Source organism: Bison bison, unplaced genomic scaffold (genome assembly GCF_000754665.1).
Source record: "Bison bison bison isolate TAMUID 2011002044 unplaced genomic scaffold, Bison_UMD1.0 scf7180017864348, whole genome shotgun sequence".
NCBI classification, from domain to species: Eukaryota; Metazoa; Chordata; class Mammalia; order Artiodactyla; family Bovidae; genus Bison; species Bison bison.
In genome coordinates, this window is record NW_011494920.1 from 483,050 (window position 1) to 498,245 (window position 15,196).

The 15,196-nt window shown below is 41.3% G+C and overlaps 1 protein-coding gene across 1 annotated transcript in view; it reads right to left on the reverse strand.

The window, feature by feature from the left end:
* Positions 1-15,196, reverse strand: part of INPP4B (inositol polyphosphate-4-phosphatase, type II, 105kDa) — a 717,001-nt gene that overhangs the window by 294,580 nt on the left and 407,225 nt on the right. The window contains exon 7 of the mRNA XM_010854712.1: positions 2,519-2,569. Coding sequence (XP_010853014.1) covers positions 2,519-2,569 — 51 coding nt within the window. The remainder of the gene's footprint in view (positions 1-2,518; positions 2,570-15,196) is intronic.

The following is a 15,196-nucleotide window of genomic DNA, read 5'->3' on the forward strand; positions in this document are numbered from 1 at the left end:
TCCTCTGTCCATGGAATTCTCCAGGCAATAATCCTGGAGTGGGCTGCCATTCTCTTCTCCAAGGAATCTTCTTGATGCAGGAATTGAACCTGGGTCTCCTGAATTGCAAACAGATTCTTTACCATCTGAGCCACCAAGGAAGCCCCCAAAGCACACTGACTTATTTACGCTCATGCTTATCATGCTTGAGATATAGTTCAGCAATATAACTGCCATTTCACTGATATCTGATGTGTCGGAAAATGTACTAGATTCTTATCATATTATGTGATTATCTTTGGACATACCCTCCTCCCTTTGTATTCTGGTGGTCTAAACAAATACAAGATGGCAAACCAAAATCTTGGAATGGGAGACAGCACCAGTAGGGAGCTGCAACTGGGCAGGGAGACTGCAAGGGGCCTGCTGGGAGGGAAGCCTGAGGCTGGAAGGACTTGCTGGTCCCTTGGGGAAAAGTAAAGAAGCCCTTGTAGTCTTGGCAGTGAGATTGGTGGTGGAAGTAAGAAGAGTAAAAGAGGCTAAAGGGACAGGCAGAAAACAAAGCATGAAAATTCACTTGAATCGGAATTATTCAACCTGCCCCAGGAAGAAATTTGAAATCAGCGTTCAGCATGAGTGAGCATTGAAGCATCATTTTTCTTCGCCTTCACTAACAGATGCAGAGGAGGCTGACTCACTTCTCAGCCAGCTCGTGCTTTCTGGATGGCTCCCTTTGGCCAGTTGGAACGGCAGCTGTGGCCAATGAGGAAGGAACGCTACCTAGTACAGGGTTCCCCACACCCACCGGAAGAAGGCTGCTAATTGCATGTAGGACTTCAGGGAATTTCAAATATGCCTTTCAGTTGGCTCAGCCACAGGGTGTCTTCAGTTCAGTTCAGTTCAGTTCAGTCGTTCAGTCATGTCCGACTCTGCACCCCATGAAGCGCAGCACGCCAGGCCTCCCTGTCCATCACAAACTCCAGGAGTGCACCCAGACTCAAGTCCATCGAGTCAGTGATGCCATCCAGCCATCTCATCCTCTGGTGCCCCCTTCTCCTCCTGCCCTCAATCCCTCCCAGCATCAGAGTCTTTTCCAAGGAGTCAGCTTTTCGCATGAGGTGGCCAACGTACTGGAGTTTCATTCCTTCCAAAGAAATCCCAGGGATGATCTCCTTCAGAATGGACTGGTTGGATCTCCTTGCAGTCCAAGGAACTCACAAGAGTCTTCTCCAACACCACAGTTCAAAAGCATCAATTCTTCGGCACTCAGCCTTCTTCACAGTCCAACTCTCACATCCATAGATGACCACAGGAAAAACCATAGCCTTGACTAGACGGACCTTTGTTGGCAAAGTAATGTCTCTGCTTTTGAATATGCTATCTAGGTTGGTCATAACTTTCCTTCCAAGGAGTAAGTGTCTTTTAATTTCATGGCTGCAGTCACCATCTGCAGTGATTTTGGAGCCCAAAAAAGTAAAGTCTGACACTGTTTCCACTGTTTCCCCATCTATTTCCCATGAAGTGATGGGACTGGATGCCATGATCTTAGTTTTCTGAATGTTGAGCTTTAAGCCAACTTTTTCACTCAACTTATTTCTGGACTTCTTCCTCCTTTCTGAATTCCAGATCCCAGGGACAAGCCTCCTGGGCTATCTTTTCAAGAGCTTCCACCGCCTTGTCTAAGCAAAATCACCTATTAACCTCTTATTCTCCCAACTTCTTAAAAGCTGGAGAGGCGATGGTTCTGATGCAGCAGGAAAACCTTAGCTGGATCTCCCAACACTGGGCTATACTTTGGTGGCAGTTTCTCTCTGACCTGCGCTCAAGGAGATCAAACCAGTTAATCCTAAAGAAAATCCACCCTGACTATTCATTGGAAGGACTGATGCTGAAGCTGAAACTCCAATACTTTGGCTACCTAATGCAAAGAACTGACTCACTGGAAAAGACCCTGATGCTGGGAAAGAACGAGGGCAGGAGGAGAAGGGACAGCACAAGATGAGATGGTTTGATGGCATCACCGACTCAATGAACATGAGTTTGAGCAAACTCTGGAAGATAGTGAAGGACAGGGAAGCCTGGAGTGCTGCAGTCCATGGGGTTGCAAAATGTTGGACATGACTAAATGACTAAACTCAACGGTGTTGAAGCCACAGGGAGCAGAAACATCATAGTCCCTTGGCCAGCTAGTTCTCTGTCCCCTTGCTGGAGAGGTAGAGCTCACATCTTCAATTTCCCAGCCTCCTGTTGGTCCAGGAATGTTGGTTTCAATGGCATCTAAGTTTCCTGCAGGGCAATTTCTAGACTTTTCTCTAGCCACCTGACCTAAAGATGAATTGACATCATGATGATTTTCAGGAGAAAAGGAATGAAGTCCATGCAATTCAGCAAATATGTGACAACGTCTCCTTGCATAGTCACACCCAGTTAATTTAACTCCATTTTACTTGTCAGCTACCAGGCAGCAGGCCAGAGAAAGATCCCAATGATTAGCTTAGAAGCAACAAGTATGCCTTTTGGAAACATAAGAAACACTTACCCCAACCTCTGGTGGGGGATCCTTGTGTTCAGGTACAACACTGGTTCGAACCTAAGGAGGAAAAGAAACATTTTCTGTATCACTTTCAGAAGTAGAAACCAGTGAAGAACCACGTTCAGAGTAGAAACCCGTGCAGAAGCATCATATAGGTGTCCTTTTCATTTTCCTTTATCTGGCATCAATTCAGACTCTGTGGTTAATCATTACTGAAGGTACTTGTGTATAGTTTCCACCACGGGCAGCTACGAAGCTGTCCTTTTATAGTTCCTGAAATTCCTGATGTCCCTAAGTAGACAGAGCTGCCTGAATCCTCAGCTCAACACTCCCTGTCAAATACAGAGATATCAGGGCTTTAGGTGAATCACTTTTAATCTCCTGGAAAAGCAACCTTCATTCAGCATTCCAGGGAAAGAACAGAGTGACCTAGAGATGCTGTTCCATGCATGCTTATACATATTTATTCTCTGCATAAGAACCAAGACGCACCATCCTTTTAGGATATCCCTCCCACTTAAGAATTCTCAGCCATGTGGATTCACCACTGCTGCGGGGGAACCTGCTCTGGCTCCTGCAGGACACTCTGGGTCAGGTCCGGAACCAGTGCCCCTGCAGGTTGAACTACACCTGTAGGAGACCCAGAGCCATTTTAGGAATCACCACCCCCAAGGGCAGATGGATCTGCAGCCACCATCCCTTCCAATATACATCATCAACCCACTCCTTCATCCAAACTTTACTTTCCGTCTCTGGTCATTGTTTGTGTTACAGTTTTTATTGTTTTGTCTTTCATATTATTTATAGCATTGTAGATTTTGTGTTTTAAGTTTATAATAATACAATTTAAGCCTTTTTAATATTGCCATTCAGGAGCATTAAACACACTCATGATACTGTGCAACCATCATAAAAAAAAAGAAAGAAAACAGAGTCTGAGAGGCTGTGTTCCAGGCTGAAGTACTCATTTTGGACTGCCAAATAAAATATAATTCTAGAAAAAAAAAGAAATTAAATATTCATATCAAAAAAAAAAAGAATTCTCAGCCAAATTTTGAGATAACCACATCCAGATTCATCTGAAAACTAATTCTCAATTGTGGAAGAGAAAAAATGATGGTAGTGGTTTAGTTGCTAAGTTGTGTTCGACTCTTTTGTGACCCCATGGCCATTAGCCCAATGGGCTCCTCTGTGCAAGAGATTTCCCAGGCAAGAACACCGAAGTGGGTTGCCATTTCCTACTCCAGGCGAACTCCCCAACCAAGAGATCAAGCCCCTGTCTTCTGCATTGTAGGCGGGCTCCTGCATTGCAGGCAGATTCTTTACCGCTGAACAACCAGGGAAGCCCCACAGAGGAAAATAGTAAAAAATAGTCATCTGGGGAAGATTTTCTTATGTTTCAAAAGCATTCCAGGTGAAAAAATCAACTCCTTACATAATAAGTAGACATATTTCTTCTCCTGAGTGGTGATCCTCAACCCTGGTTGTACATTACAACTACCTGAGGCCCGTTCAAACTATCTTGTGTTCTTTCCTGACCCAGGATGTTGAGTCTGATGTACTGCTACTGAGCCTATGATTCTCTGTTAAAACTTTTTTCCAGATAAAAAGAAATCACAATTATCTTTCTCACTTAAGAAAAAGCTAGTAAAAGCAGGAAGAAAACATAAATCCTAAATCTACTATATCTAAATTTACAGCAAAGATGTGATAAACAAGTTAAATGAATACAGAGCAATATACAAGAACACTGTGCTTAATTGGAGAGTAGAGGGCTGGTGAGACAGATGGAAGACAGGAACCCAGGAACATATAATGGATCAACGTTTTAGGGGGTCATTTAAACAAAATCCCTTTGGAGGTGCAGCAATGGCAATCATATTCTTTGTTTCTTTATGACAGATCCAGCATTATCACTTGCATAATTTGTCAGTCATTACAAGTCAAAATTGTTCACCAGAGCACAAAATAATGACAGGAGAGATCCCGACAGAGTAAACAACATAATTTACAGAACACACTCAACTCCAGATTTCATGACAGAGTGCTCACTAGTTAAGAGCATTTCCAGGTTGGTGGCTGCATTAACATTCTTCAGTCCAGAATGTTCAGATATACCTTCAGTCTCATTATCTGGAAATCATTAGCTGGCCTCAAAGGATAAGGAAACTCAGAAACTATATATTAATACATGGCAAGCTGTAATGTAATATGTGTGCATGTATGTACATGTACGCTAAATATAGTATGTGTGTGTATATATACATGTACACGCAGACTATATACTAGAAATATATATAGTGAATATTCACAAATATGCAACCCATATACACATATACATATGTGTATATGTATCATCACTTTAGGAAAAGATTTGATATCCAAAAAGCATTAACCAAGGAGATATGGTTGAACATAGAAAGAAAGGAAAAGAAGTAAAAAAAAAAAAAAATAGTGAGAGTAAACATATATAGGACTGCATAAAGTGAGCACATGTACAAATATATATAAATATATATACACTATGCAATATAATGTTGGACAAAGGTATAAAAATACTGACAATCGTTGCAACATGGTCATTAAACCCCTAACTTATACTGATTTTATCAGTAGAACACTTATACCTTATTAATACGAATAACCTGCATAGAGAAAAAAAGATTCTTAACCCCAAGTTGCAAACTATGAAAATATCTAAAGCTATTCACTGACCAGTTTGCATATTCAGTGTGTGTGTGAGTGTGTGTGTGTGTGTGTGTCTCTGCCTGTCTGTCTGTGTGCATATGCACAAAGGGGAGGGAAAGACAGAGTGAACTTCACTTTACATAAAGAAGCATTTTTAAAAAGTATATGTACTTCATATTTTCCTGTACCATGGCACGTTTAAATCACAAGTGGAACTCTTAATTTAGAGGAACTTAAAGACAAAATAATAAACCAATTTTAAATTTTATAAAGTCAAATTTGTATAGGAAATGTTTGTTTAAATAAGTTTATATGTAGAGTTTTTTTATGTTTAAGATCAATACCACTGATGTGACAGTATATAGGTTACAAAACAATCATGCTTTTTTTACATAATATACATCTCTCTTCACAGTGAAAACACTGGGTTTGTCAGTGAATAAGGTCCCATTCCTTCTCTTGGGGACTTTAGAGTCTAGTGGGCAGCATAAATGTATGAATAATCCAGGACAATGTAGGAAGTTCTAAAATGGAAAATGTGGGTACATTCCTGTCTTAATGCACACTCAAGAGTAACTGATGCAGCCTGTAAGCATCAAGAAAGGCTTCACAACAGAGGAGGTCTGGGTTTTGAACAGTGAGTAAGAGTTTGAGGCAAAGGAGATGGCGGCCAAGCAAAGAAGGTGTTATGTAGCAGGCATGGAATCATAAAAACCCATCTGCGTTTGGAAAAGAGTGAGTATTCAGAAGATACTCTAACATGGGGCCTCTAAGGACACAAGAGTCAACTCTGTTTGGGGACAGAGATCAAAATCTATCATGTTATGGAACTGGAGTTGTATACAATTTCTAGACAATAGGAAAAAATTTTTTAAAGTGTTTATTTATTTGGCTGTGCCAGGTCTAAGTTGCAGCACATGGATCTTTGATCTTCACTGTGGCATGCGGGATCCTTTGCTGTGGCATTCGGGATCTAGTTCCCCAACCAGGGATCAAACCCAGGCCCCCTGCATTGGGACCACAGAGTCTCGGCCACTGGACCATTAAGGAAGTCCCCTCCTGGATCATTCAAACTCTGCCCAGAGTCATGTTGGGAGATTATTTAACCTCCTTTTGCCAGTTGTCTTTTCCCTTTACATCAGTTATCTCTAACATGCGGTTAATAAGAGACTCCATAGGTGGTTGTGAGTGAGACATCTTCCCAGCACTTAGAACAGTACGTGACACAGAGAGGAAAGGAGGAAGAAACAAGAGAGAAAAAGGGAAGGAAGAAGAGAGAAAACTGTGGGGGGTGAGAAAAAGAAAGAGAAGGAAGAGATGACAGAGAAAAGATGAGAGGAAGCAGAGAGACAGAGAGACGGAGATAGGACTGAGAGAGGAATATGTCACTGAAAAAAAAAAATAAACAAAAACCCATAAATAAATCTTGGACAGATTTAGCAGAGACCTCTTGGTGAGAAAGGGATGAAGCAATGACTATCTCTATAGCATCTGGAATATTCCAGTTCGTCAGCAATGTCATGCCTCCTGAGATTTTCTGGTCTTCTTTATAAATTCATTTCTCCTTTTTTGGTCTTATTAGCAGTTCTTCGCCCTGTTTTGCTTCACCATACCCCTCCCCAATCCCCTCCTGGGACATAAGAATGTCTGCCTGGCTACATATTTAAAGTTCTTACCACTTCCTTTTGTCTGGACTTTTATGATATCAACAAATAAAGCAAGAAAGATCAATTTCTAGGAGTGGTCATGTAGAAAATTATATATTCCATCTTGAATATTTCTTAAGATTCCTGTAAAACAAATTCATTTCCTTCTCTATCAACTTTATAAGCTCAACCTTCTACATACTAAATTTACCCAGAAAAGAAGAAACAAAGGAAAATCAGGTAGCAGATAGTGAGTGCCACCCTTTCATCAAATCCTCATTGACTCATTCATGAGCTAATTGTTCAATTAAGAGGCCACTTGGGCTACCCCTGCTGTAGCTGAATAAAGCACTCCACAACTTGATATAAGAAGCTGTTCTTAAATGAGTCACCCTTGTTACAAAGAGCCTAGGCACACCCCCTAAGCATAGGAGGAGGGTGATTGCTGTATTTTTTCATATGTGAATGGTGCTAGGCTATTGTTAGGTATCCAGATCCACGGAAGAAGAGGCCATGCACCAAGGTGTCCAAGCCTGGACTTCACTGGTAGGTGAGGAAGAAGCAATCTTTCCCTCCAGGGTCTCAGCTGGAAGGAAGAGGGGAAGGTGTTGGCAGCAGTGGAGAAACACCCTTGGGACAAGAGGAAAACCCAGATCCTTTCTGCAGGCTATTGTCACATCCAGGAAGGTCTCTTGTAACCAACGCATCATTGAAACATACCCTTTTTTCTAACAAAAATGTTACTATAATTCTCTGTATCTCAAATTAAAATATATAAAATCATCAGATTTACTTGTTCCACTTGGAATGAGATAAAGAATAACCTTACTATAATAAACACATGGAAACCTGATCACACAGAAATGTCTGGCTCCCCTCTGAGTCCTATACAAGTTCACAAAAATGCACTGTTTTATAGGCAAAGAGATAGAATATGGCTACCTTTTAAAAATATTGTTTTTTTAAAAAAGCTAACAGAATCTCAGAACTGGAAGCAATTTTAGGCATTATTTATTGGGCAATGTTTCTTAAACTCTAGCATACACAGTCACCACTCACTGATCCGCAGCTGGTTAGGCGGATGGTCTGAGGGCCATCCCTTAAAGCTTGTTACAGAAATGCAGAATCTCAGGCCCCTTCCAGACATATTGAAAGTGAAGTATTAGTCACTTAGTCATGTCCGACTCTTTGTGACTCCAGACTCCTCTGTCCATGGGATTCTCCAGAAAAGAATACTGGAATGGGTAGCCATTCCCTTCTCCAAAGGATCTTCCCAACCCAGGGATCAAACCAGGGTCTCCTGCATTGCAGGCAGTTTCTTTACAGTCTGAGCCACCAGGGAAGCCACCCTGAATCAGTCTTCATTTCATTAAGATCCCCGGGTAATTCATATGCCAGCTAAAGTTGGAGGTCTAGCCCATCTAGTCAAAGCTATGGTTTTTCCAGTAGTCATTTATGGAGAGTTGGACCATAAAGAAAGGTGAGCACCGAAGAACTGATGCTTTCCAATTGTGGTGCTGGAGAAGACTCTTGAGAGTCCCTTGGACAGCAAGGAGATTAAACACGTCAATCTAAAGGAATCAACCCTGAATATTCTTTGGAAGGACTGATGCTGAAGCTTAAGCTCCAATACTTTGGCCACCTGATGTGAAGAGCCAACTCACTGGAAAAGACCCTGATGCTGGGAAAGACTGAGGGCAAAAGGAGAAGCAGGACGGCAGAGAAAGACATAGTTAGATAGCATCACTGACTCTATAAACATGAATTTGAGCAAACTCTTGGAGATAGTGAAGGGCAGGGAAGCCTGGTGTGCTGCAATCCATGGGGTTGCAAAAAGTCAGACACGACTTAGCACTGAACACACACACTAGAATGCTTACGAGTGAAACAGCCACAGATGCCAATGGTAGATATTCATTTGCACCTAAAAATGCCTAATAAGGAAGGGAATTTGTCTTCTGGTTATGAAGGCACTTAGTAATTTTCTTAAATGTCAAGCATCTATAAAAGCTCCAGATACTATCTGTTTCAGAAATATCCTTTCCTTTGTTATGCTTTGCTGTATCATGCTATGGAGGAGAGGCTGCTCTGGTCATCAAGTCAGGGATTGATTTGGGACAGAGATGGGCTAGAAAAACTCAGTGTTTCAGGCTGAATCCCTACCTTCTACCCCTAACTTCTAACCCTTCACTCCCCGACCCAGTCTCAGTTTCATATTCTGAAGCCCTAATCACAGCACCTTGGGATGACTACAATTGGAGATAGGGTCATTAGGTTTAAATGAGGCCACTAGGACAGGGTCCTAATGCAATAGGACCTGTACCCTGATGAGAAGAGGAAGACACACCAGAGGTGCAAACACAGAGGGATGATCCAGTGAAGAATGAGCAGAGGACCTCCCTGGTGGGCCAGGGGTTAAGACTTAACCTTCCAACGTAGGCAGGTGCAGGTTTGATCCCTGCTCAGAGAGCTAAGATGCCACATGCCTCGTGGCCAAAAAACCAAAAACCTAAAACAGAAGCAATATTGTAACAAATTCAATGCTGACTTTTAAAATGGTCCAAATCAAAGAAAAAAAAATCTGCAAGGAGGGCGGTCAACTGCAAGTCAAGGGGAGAGGTCTCAGAAAACCTCATCCCTGCTGACACCTTGATCTTGGACTTCCAGAAGCCAGAAATGCGAGAAAATAAATTTCTGCTATTTAAGCCGCTCAGTCTGTGGCACTTGGTCATGGCAGCCTCAGCGAACTAAGACACTCGGTCTATCTGTGTTACAGGGTATGACCCTCAGTGGGGAGCCTAATTCGTCTTTGCTCCTCAACCCTTGAAAGGATGCTAGAGATTCTCAGATGTCTCAGTGGACCACTTTTGCACTGGATCTCAGCTTCAGCATCTGTCTTTAGAGACAGAGCAGCCATGCATTTGAGTCCCTTTTGGTCTCTAAACTTGTTATTTCAGCTACACATGAAAACCCGAATCTGCTGGGTTCTGAGCCAGCCAGCTGCCTTGTGTTCAGTAAAGACAGATACTCAGGCTTCCAGCTACAGAGAGAAAATCTGTTCATTGCCCCCAGGTGAGAAATGGCTTTTTAGTCGCTCAGCATCAATTCACCACTCCCTCTAGGACTGGGGCTCTTGCTTGGTTTTGGTCCCTTTGCCTGGTTCCCTAAACACTGTGAAATGGTGGGAGGTTTCACTCTGCTTTTGTTTTATAAACCTTTGGCCTGGTTCTTTGGCTCCTGCCAGGGTCAGGATTCAGTGAGTCTCTTCTGAGAAAAAAATGACCATTAATTTGAGGACTCTCAAGTCTCAGTTTCTCACACCATCCAATACAACTCCTGAAAGCTCGGCTAATTTCTCTTTCTCTGGGCAGCAGCCCTCCGTCCAGGTAAATTCCTGTTCTTTAGCCCACTCTAGAATCACCAAAGGCCTGGGGAGGAAAATACACACGCTCCTGATAGCTCATCTCTGACAGGTCCTCCTTTCATTTTTCTCTTGAATCTGCCTGCAATTTAGGAGATGCAAGTTTGACCCCTGCATTGGGAAGATTGACTAGCAGAGGAAATAACAACCTACTCCAATATTCTTACCTGGAGAATCCCATGGACAGAGGAGACAGGCAGGGTACTGTCCATGAGGTAGCAAAGAGTCAGACATGACTGAGCATGACCATATTAGTTGTTATTACTATCATGGCTTGATGATGTTTTCAAACATGACTTTTGTAACATTTGACTCATTTCTATGTGGTGTCAGAGAGAGTTGCTGATCCCAGCTACCACATCGTAACCCAACTACATTTTTTTTTTTTTTTATTTTCTGAAAGCTACTGCAAAGCTAAGGAATCTTCCAAATACACAATTACAAAATGAAAAAAAAAAAAAAAAGATCAACAGAGCATAGTAGTTAAATATGTTTGGAGGGGGAAAGGGATGCCATTATATGTTGGTCTATTGAGTAAAGTGAAAGTGTTAGTCGCTCAGTCGTGTCCAAGTATGTGTGACCCCATGGACTATAGCCCTCCAGGCTCCTCTGTCCATGGAATTCTCCAGGCAAGAATAACGGGTGGGTAGCCATGCCCTTCTCCAGGAGATCTTCCTGACCCAGGGGTCAAACCCCCATCTCCTGTGCCTCCTGAATTGCAGCCAGATTCTTTACAGTCTGAGCCATCAGGGAAGCCCTGTCTACTGAGTGAAGTCTTCAGTAAACCAGTTATAAATGGATAACTGCAGGTAGTTCTCTTAGTAAAAGCAGTTAATCCTGAATCCTGAACACTATCCAAAAAGGATCCAATAAGTAATGAGTGTGACTTGCAATCCTGGCCTTTGCTGGGCAAATGTGATCCTCTTTCACATGTCAAAATGTATCATGTACATGATGTACACAAGAACATTCTAGAGATTTCCAAGCAAAAAGAGATCACAGTGAGAAAAATGTAAACACTCTTAGTTTGGATGCATCTAATCTTAGAGATGTTCCAGAAAGAGACTCACAGACTTACGAGCTTAGGATTGCTGGGGGGAAGGACGGGGGCCTGGGGAAGGGACAGTTAGGGAGTTTGGGGTCGCCGTGTACACACTGCCATATTTAAAATGGATAACCAGCAAGCACCTACTGTACAGCACATGGAACTCTGCTCAGCGCTATTTGGCAGCCTGGATGGGAGGGGAGTTTGGAGGAGAATGTATACATGCATATGTATGGCTGAGACTCTGGGCTGCCCACCTGAAACTATTGCAACATTGTTTGTTAATCTGCTATACCCCAATACAAAAAAAAAAAGAAGTATAAAACTATAGTAGAGGATTCCCATGTCTCTAAGGCAGTGATGTTCACACCACAGACTTCTGGTAACGTGAGTCCCTTTATGCTTAATTGGTGGCTCCTTAAGACTGTTAATTTCACCAAATGAATGTGACATTATACTAAATTCTACCAGTCATATAGGAGTCATGTGGTCTTTTACATTAATGGCGACTGAAAACGTGGCTCTGGAGTCATATAACTCTGGGTAACCCTGCCATTATCCACATTTTATATCATTTCCCTTTCCAAATCTTACAGAGATCTATTATAGGCTGGTAAAAAAAAATTAAAAAAGTACTGAATAGCCAAAATATCTTTAGACATTCTCTTCCTTTGTTAGAGAGTTACTGAAAAATATAAGCTCTGCTGAAAATAAGAGACGCTAAAACTGAGGTCTAGTTTTCATGAAATCAGAAGAAGGTCTCTCTATTGCTGTTCTGTGAGTAAATCCTTATGCCTTTCAGACTCTACTCCTGGCTCCTCCGAAAAGGGTCACCAGGCTAGGAAAGGCAACACTGGTCAGAGCCCATGGGGTGTCCTGCACTGCATCTCAGAGTCAAGACTTGCCCTGGGCACTCACCAAAAACAAACAGGACAAAATTCCAAAGAGCTGTACAATTTAAGGCCAAAGTTCTTTTTTTTTGGGGGGGGAGGGGTGTATTGGCATATATACATTACTCTGTATAAAGTAGTTAACTAGTAAGAACCTACTGTATAGCACAGGGAACCCTACTCAATGCTCTGTGATGTCCTAAATGGGAAGGAATTCCAAGGAAGAGGGGATATATGTATATGTCTGGCTGATTCCCTTTGGTGTACAGCAGAAACTAACATAAAATTGTAAAGCAACTGTATTCCAATAAAAAATTAAACTAAAAAATAGATATTTAGCTATTTTTAAAACAGAAATAAAGAATAAAGGACTCTTTATACCAAAAAAACAGAATATAAAAATGTGTTTGTAGGCACCGAAGATATTAACTAATAATCTGCTAAATAACCGCTCATTATAGTTGAGAATTCAACTCCTGCTGACTTCCAAAGCCCCGTATGAGAATATTAACATTTCAGGACACAGATCACTCAATTCAAGTATCATATATCCATATTAATAGCTTTTTGGTAAGGTCAAACGTCCATCACTGTTTTCATTTCTCTTCCTCTATTTCTCCACTTCTCCAACATACAAAAATAGTTGTACCATCATTCTGAAAAAGGAAAAGAAAGTCAATGGGAGCTGATCTCTTGATAGCAGCACGAGACCTAGGTTGACCTGGGTTGAATATGTGCTACCCTAGAAACTTTCTACCCTAGAAAGAAATATACAAATCTATAATTGATAAAGAAGGATAAGAGAATCAATGGAAGTAACTATTTCCTTGCCCTATGGGTAAAGTATTTCAGAGGCACATGTATCTTTTTTTTTTTTTTTACTTGTATTATCTCACTTAATTCCTTAGTTCTGGGTTATATTATTAGTCTCTGGCCCATTTTACAGATAAGAGAAGTCAGATTCAGAAAACTGGAGTGATTTGCCCACTTCAGTAGCAAGTTACAGCTCAGATTTGAAATGCTCTGCTTAAAGCATCTGCATCCCTTCCATGACAGTGTGCCTTTTCTGAGCCCAGACTGGTGGTGACTTTAATCGTCTTCCCTAGGGCTGCTTAATGAGTTTTAAAAACCAAAAATCTATTAGCCTCAGGGAATAGAAACAGACACAATTCATCACATTACCAGACTCAAAAACACCATCCTTAATATATTAACAGCCCCCAATTAAGACCAGAGTCATGAGTTAATGAATGAGCCATTAGACAGAGAACAGTAATATCAACACAAGCACATGTCTATTAACATGTTGCTCAGTGAAAGTCAATTAGTCCCAGCACTGTAAAGGCTAAATAATTTCTAGGTAGCTTTAAAATGAAATTATTGTGATATTGCTTAGTATTTTAAGAGTTCATTTATAACTCAGTCTTTCGTAACCCCCAATCAAAAGAAGATCACCAAGCCCAGAGTAAAGAGCAATTGATTGATAAGATCAATTCACAAAGTACATTTTTTTCAACAAATTGGAAAAAAGTGGTGTACACAGACACAGAGAGAAGAGGCTTTTACTGTATCTACCCAATGAAGTGTTGTGGTCATCTCTTCTATTCTATTATCACATCAGTATCTTTCTCTATGGAATTCCACCGAAGTATTGGATTGGCCAAAAAGTTCGTTTGGGTTTTTCTGGATAAGGTTATAGAAAAATCTGAACGAACACATTTTTTGGCCAATCCAACATCTAATAATTTATTCAGTCATTAGGTCTCAGTATTGGCTGCACTTGACAACCACTTGGAGAAGCTTTAAAGCTTTTAAAAATTCTTTACATTCCTTTAATTAATGGTTTCTAATCACTCAGAATTGTTTTTCATTGCTTTCCCTTCTCATTCACTCCACAAACCACCTCATGAGATAGCTGAGGCTAACACCTGAGGTTCCTTTCAATCTGCCTGAAAACAAAACTCCAAAACAAGTTAAGTTTCTCCCCAGGTTACGGGGCTGCTCCATAAAAGGGCTAGCATTTCAACACAAATCTGTGTTCTGAAACCAGTGTTCTCAACCCCTCCATTGCTGTGTTGTGTGCAGCTTAGGCTGAAACGAGAGTTCACATCCACGACAGTGGACTGAAGGCAACGTAGAGAAACTGAAACAAAACTTTGCAGTTTCTCAGCAGCAGAGGGAAATGTGACTGTGGCACCTCAAACTGGGATGAGGGAAGATACTTCTCAAAGAAACACTATTATGAAAGAAATAGAGGAAAACAATAGAATGGGAAAAACTAGAGACCTCTTCAAGAAAATTAAAAGATACCAAGGGAATATTTCATGCAAAGATGAGCACAAGAAACAGGAGAAATGGTATGGACCTAACAGAAGTAGAAGATATTAAGAAGAGGTGGCAAGAATACACAGAAGAACTGTACAAAAAAGATCTTCATGACCCAGATAACCATGACGTTGTGACCACTCACCTGGAGCCAGACATCCTGGAATGTGAAGTCAAGTGGGCCTTAGGAAGCATCACTACGAACAAAGCTAGTGGAGGTGATGGAATTCCAATTGAGCTATTTCAAATCCTAAAAGATGATGCTGTTGAAGTGCTGCACTCAATATGACAGCAAATCTGGAAAACTCAGCAGTGGCCACAGGACCGGAAAAGGTCGGTTTTCATCCCAATCCCAAAGAAAGGCAATGCCAAAGAATGTTCAGACTACTGCACAGTTGCACTCATCTCACATGCTAGCAAAGTAATGCTCAAAATTCTCCAAGCCAGGCTTTAGCAGTATATGAACCATGAAGTTCCAAATGTTCAAGCTGGATTTAGAAAAGACAGAGGAACCAGAGATCAAATTGCCAACATCCACTGGATCATCGAAAAAGCAAGAGAGTTCCAGAAAAACATCTACTTTTGCTTTATTGACTATGTCAAAGCCTTTGACTGTGTGGATCACAACAAACTGTGGAAAATTCTGAAAGACATGGGAATACCAGACCA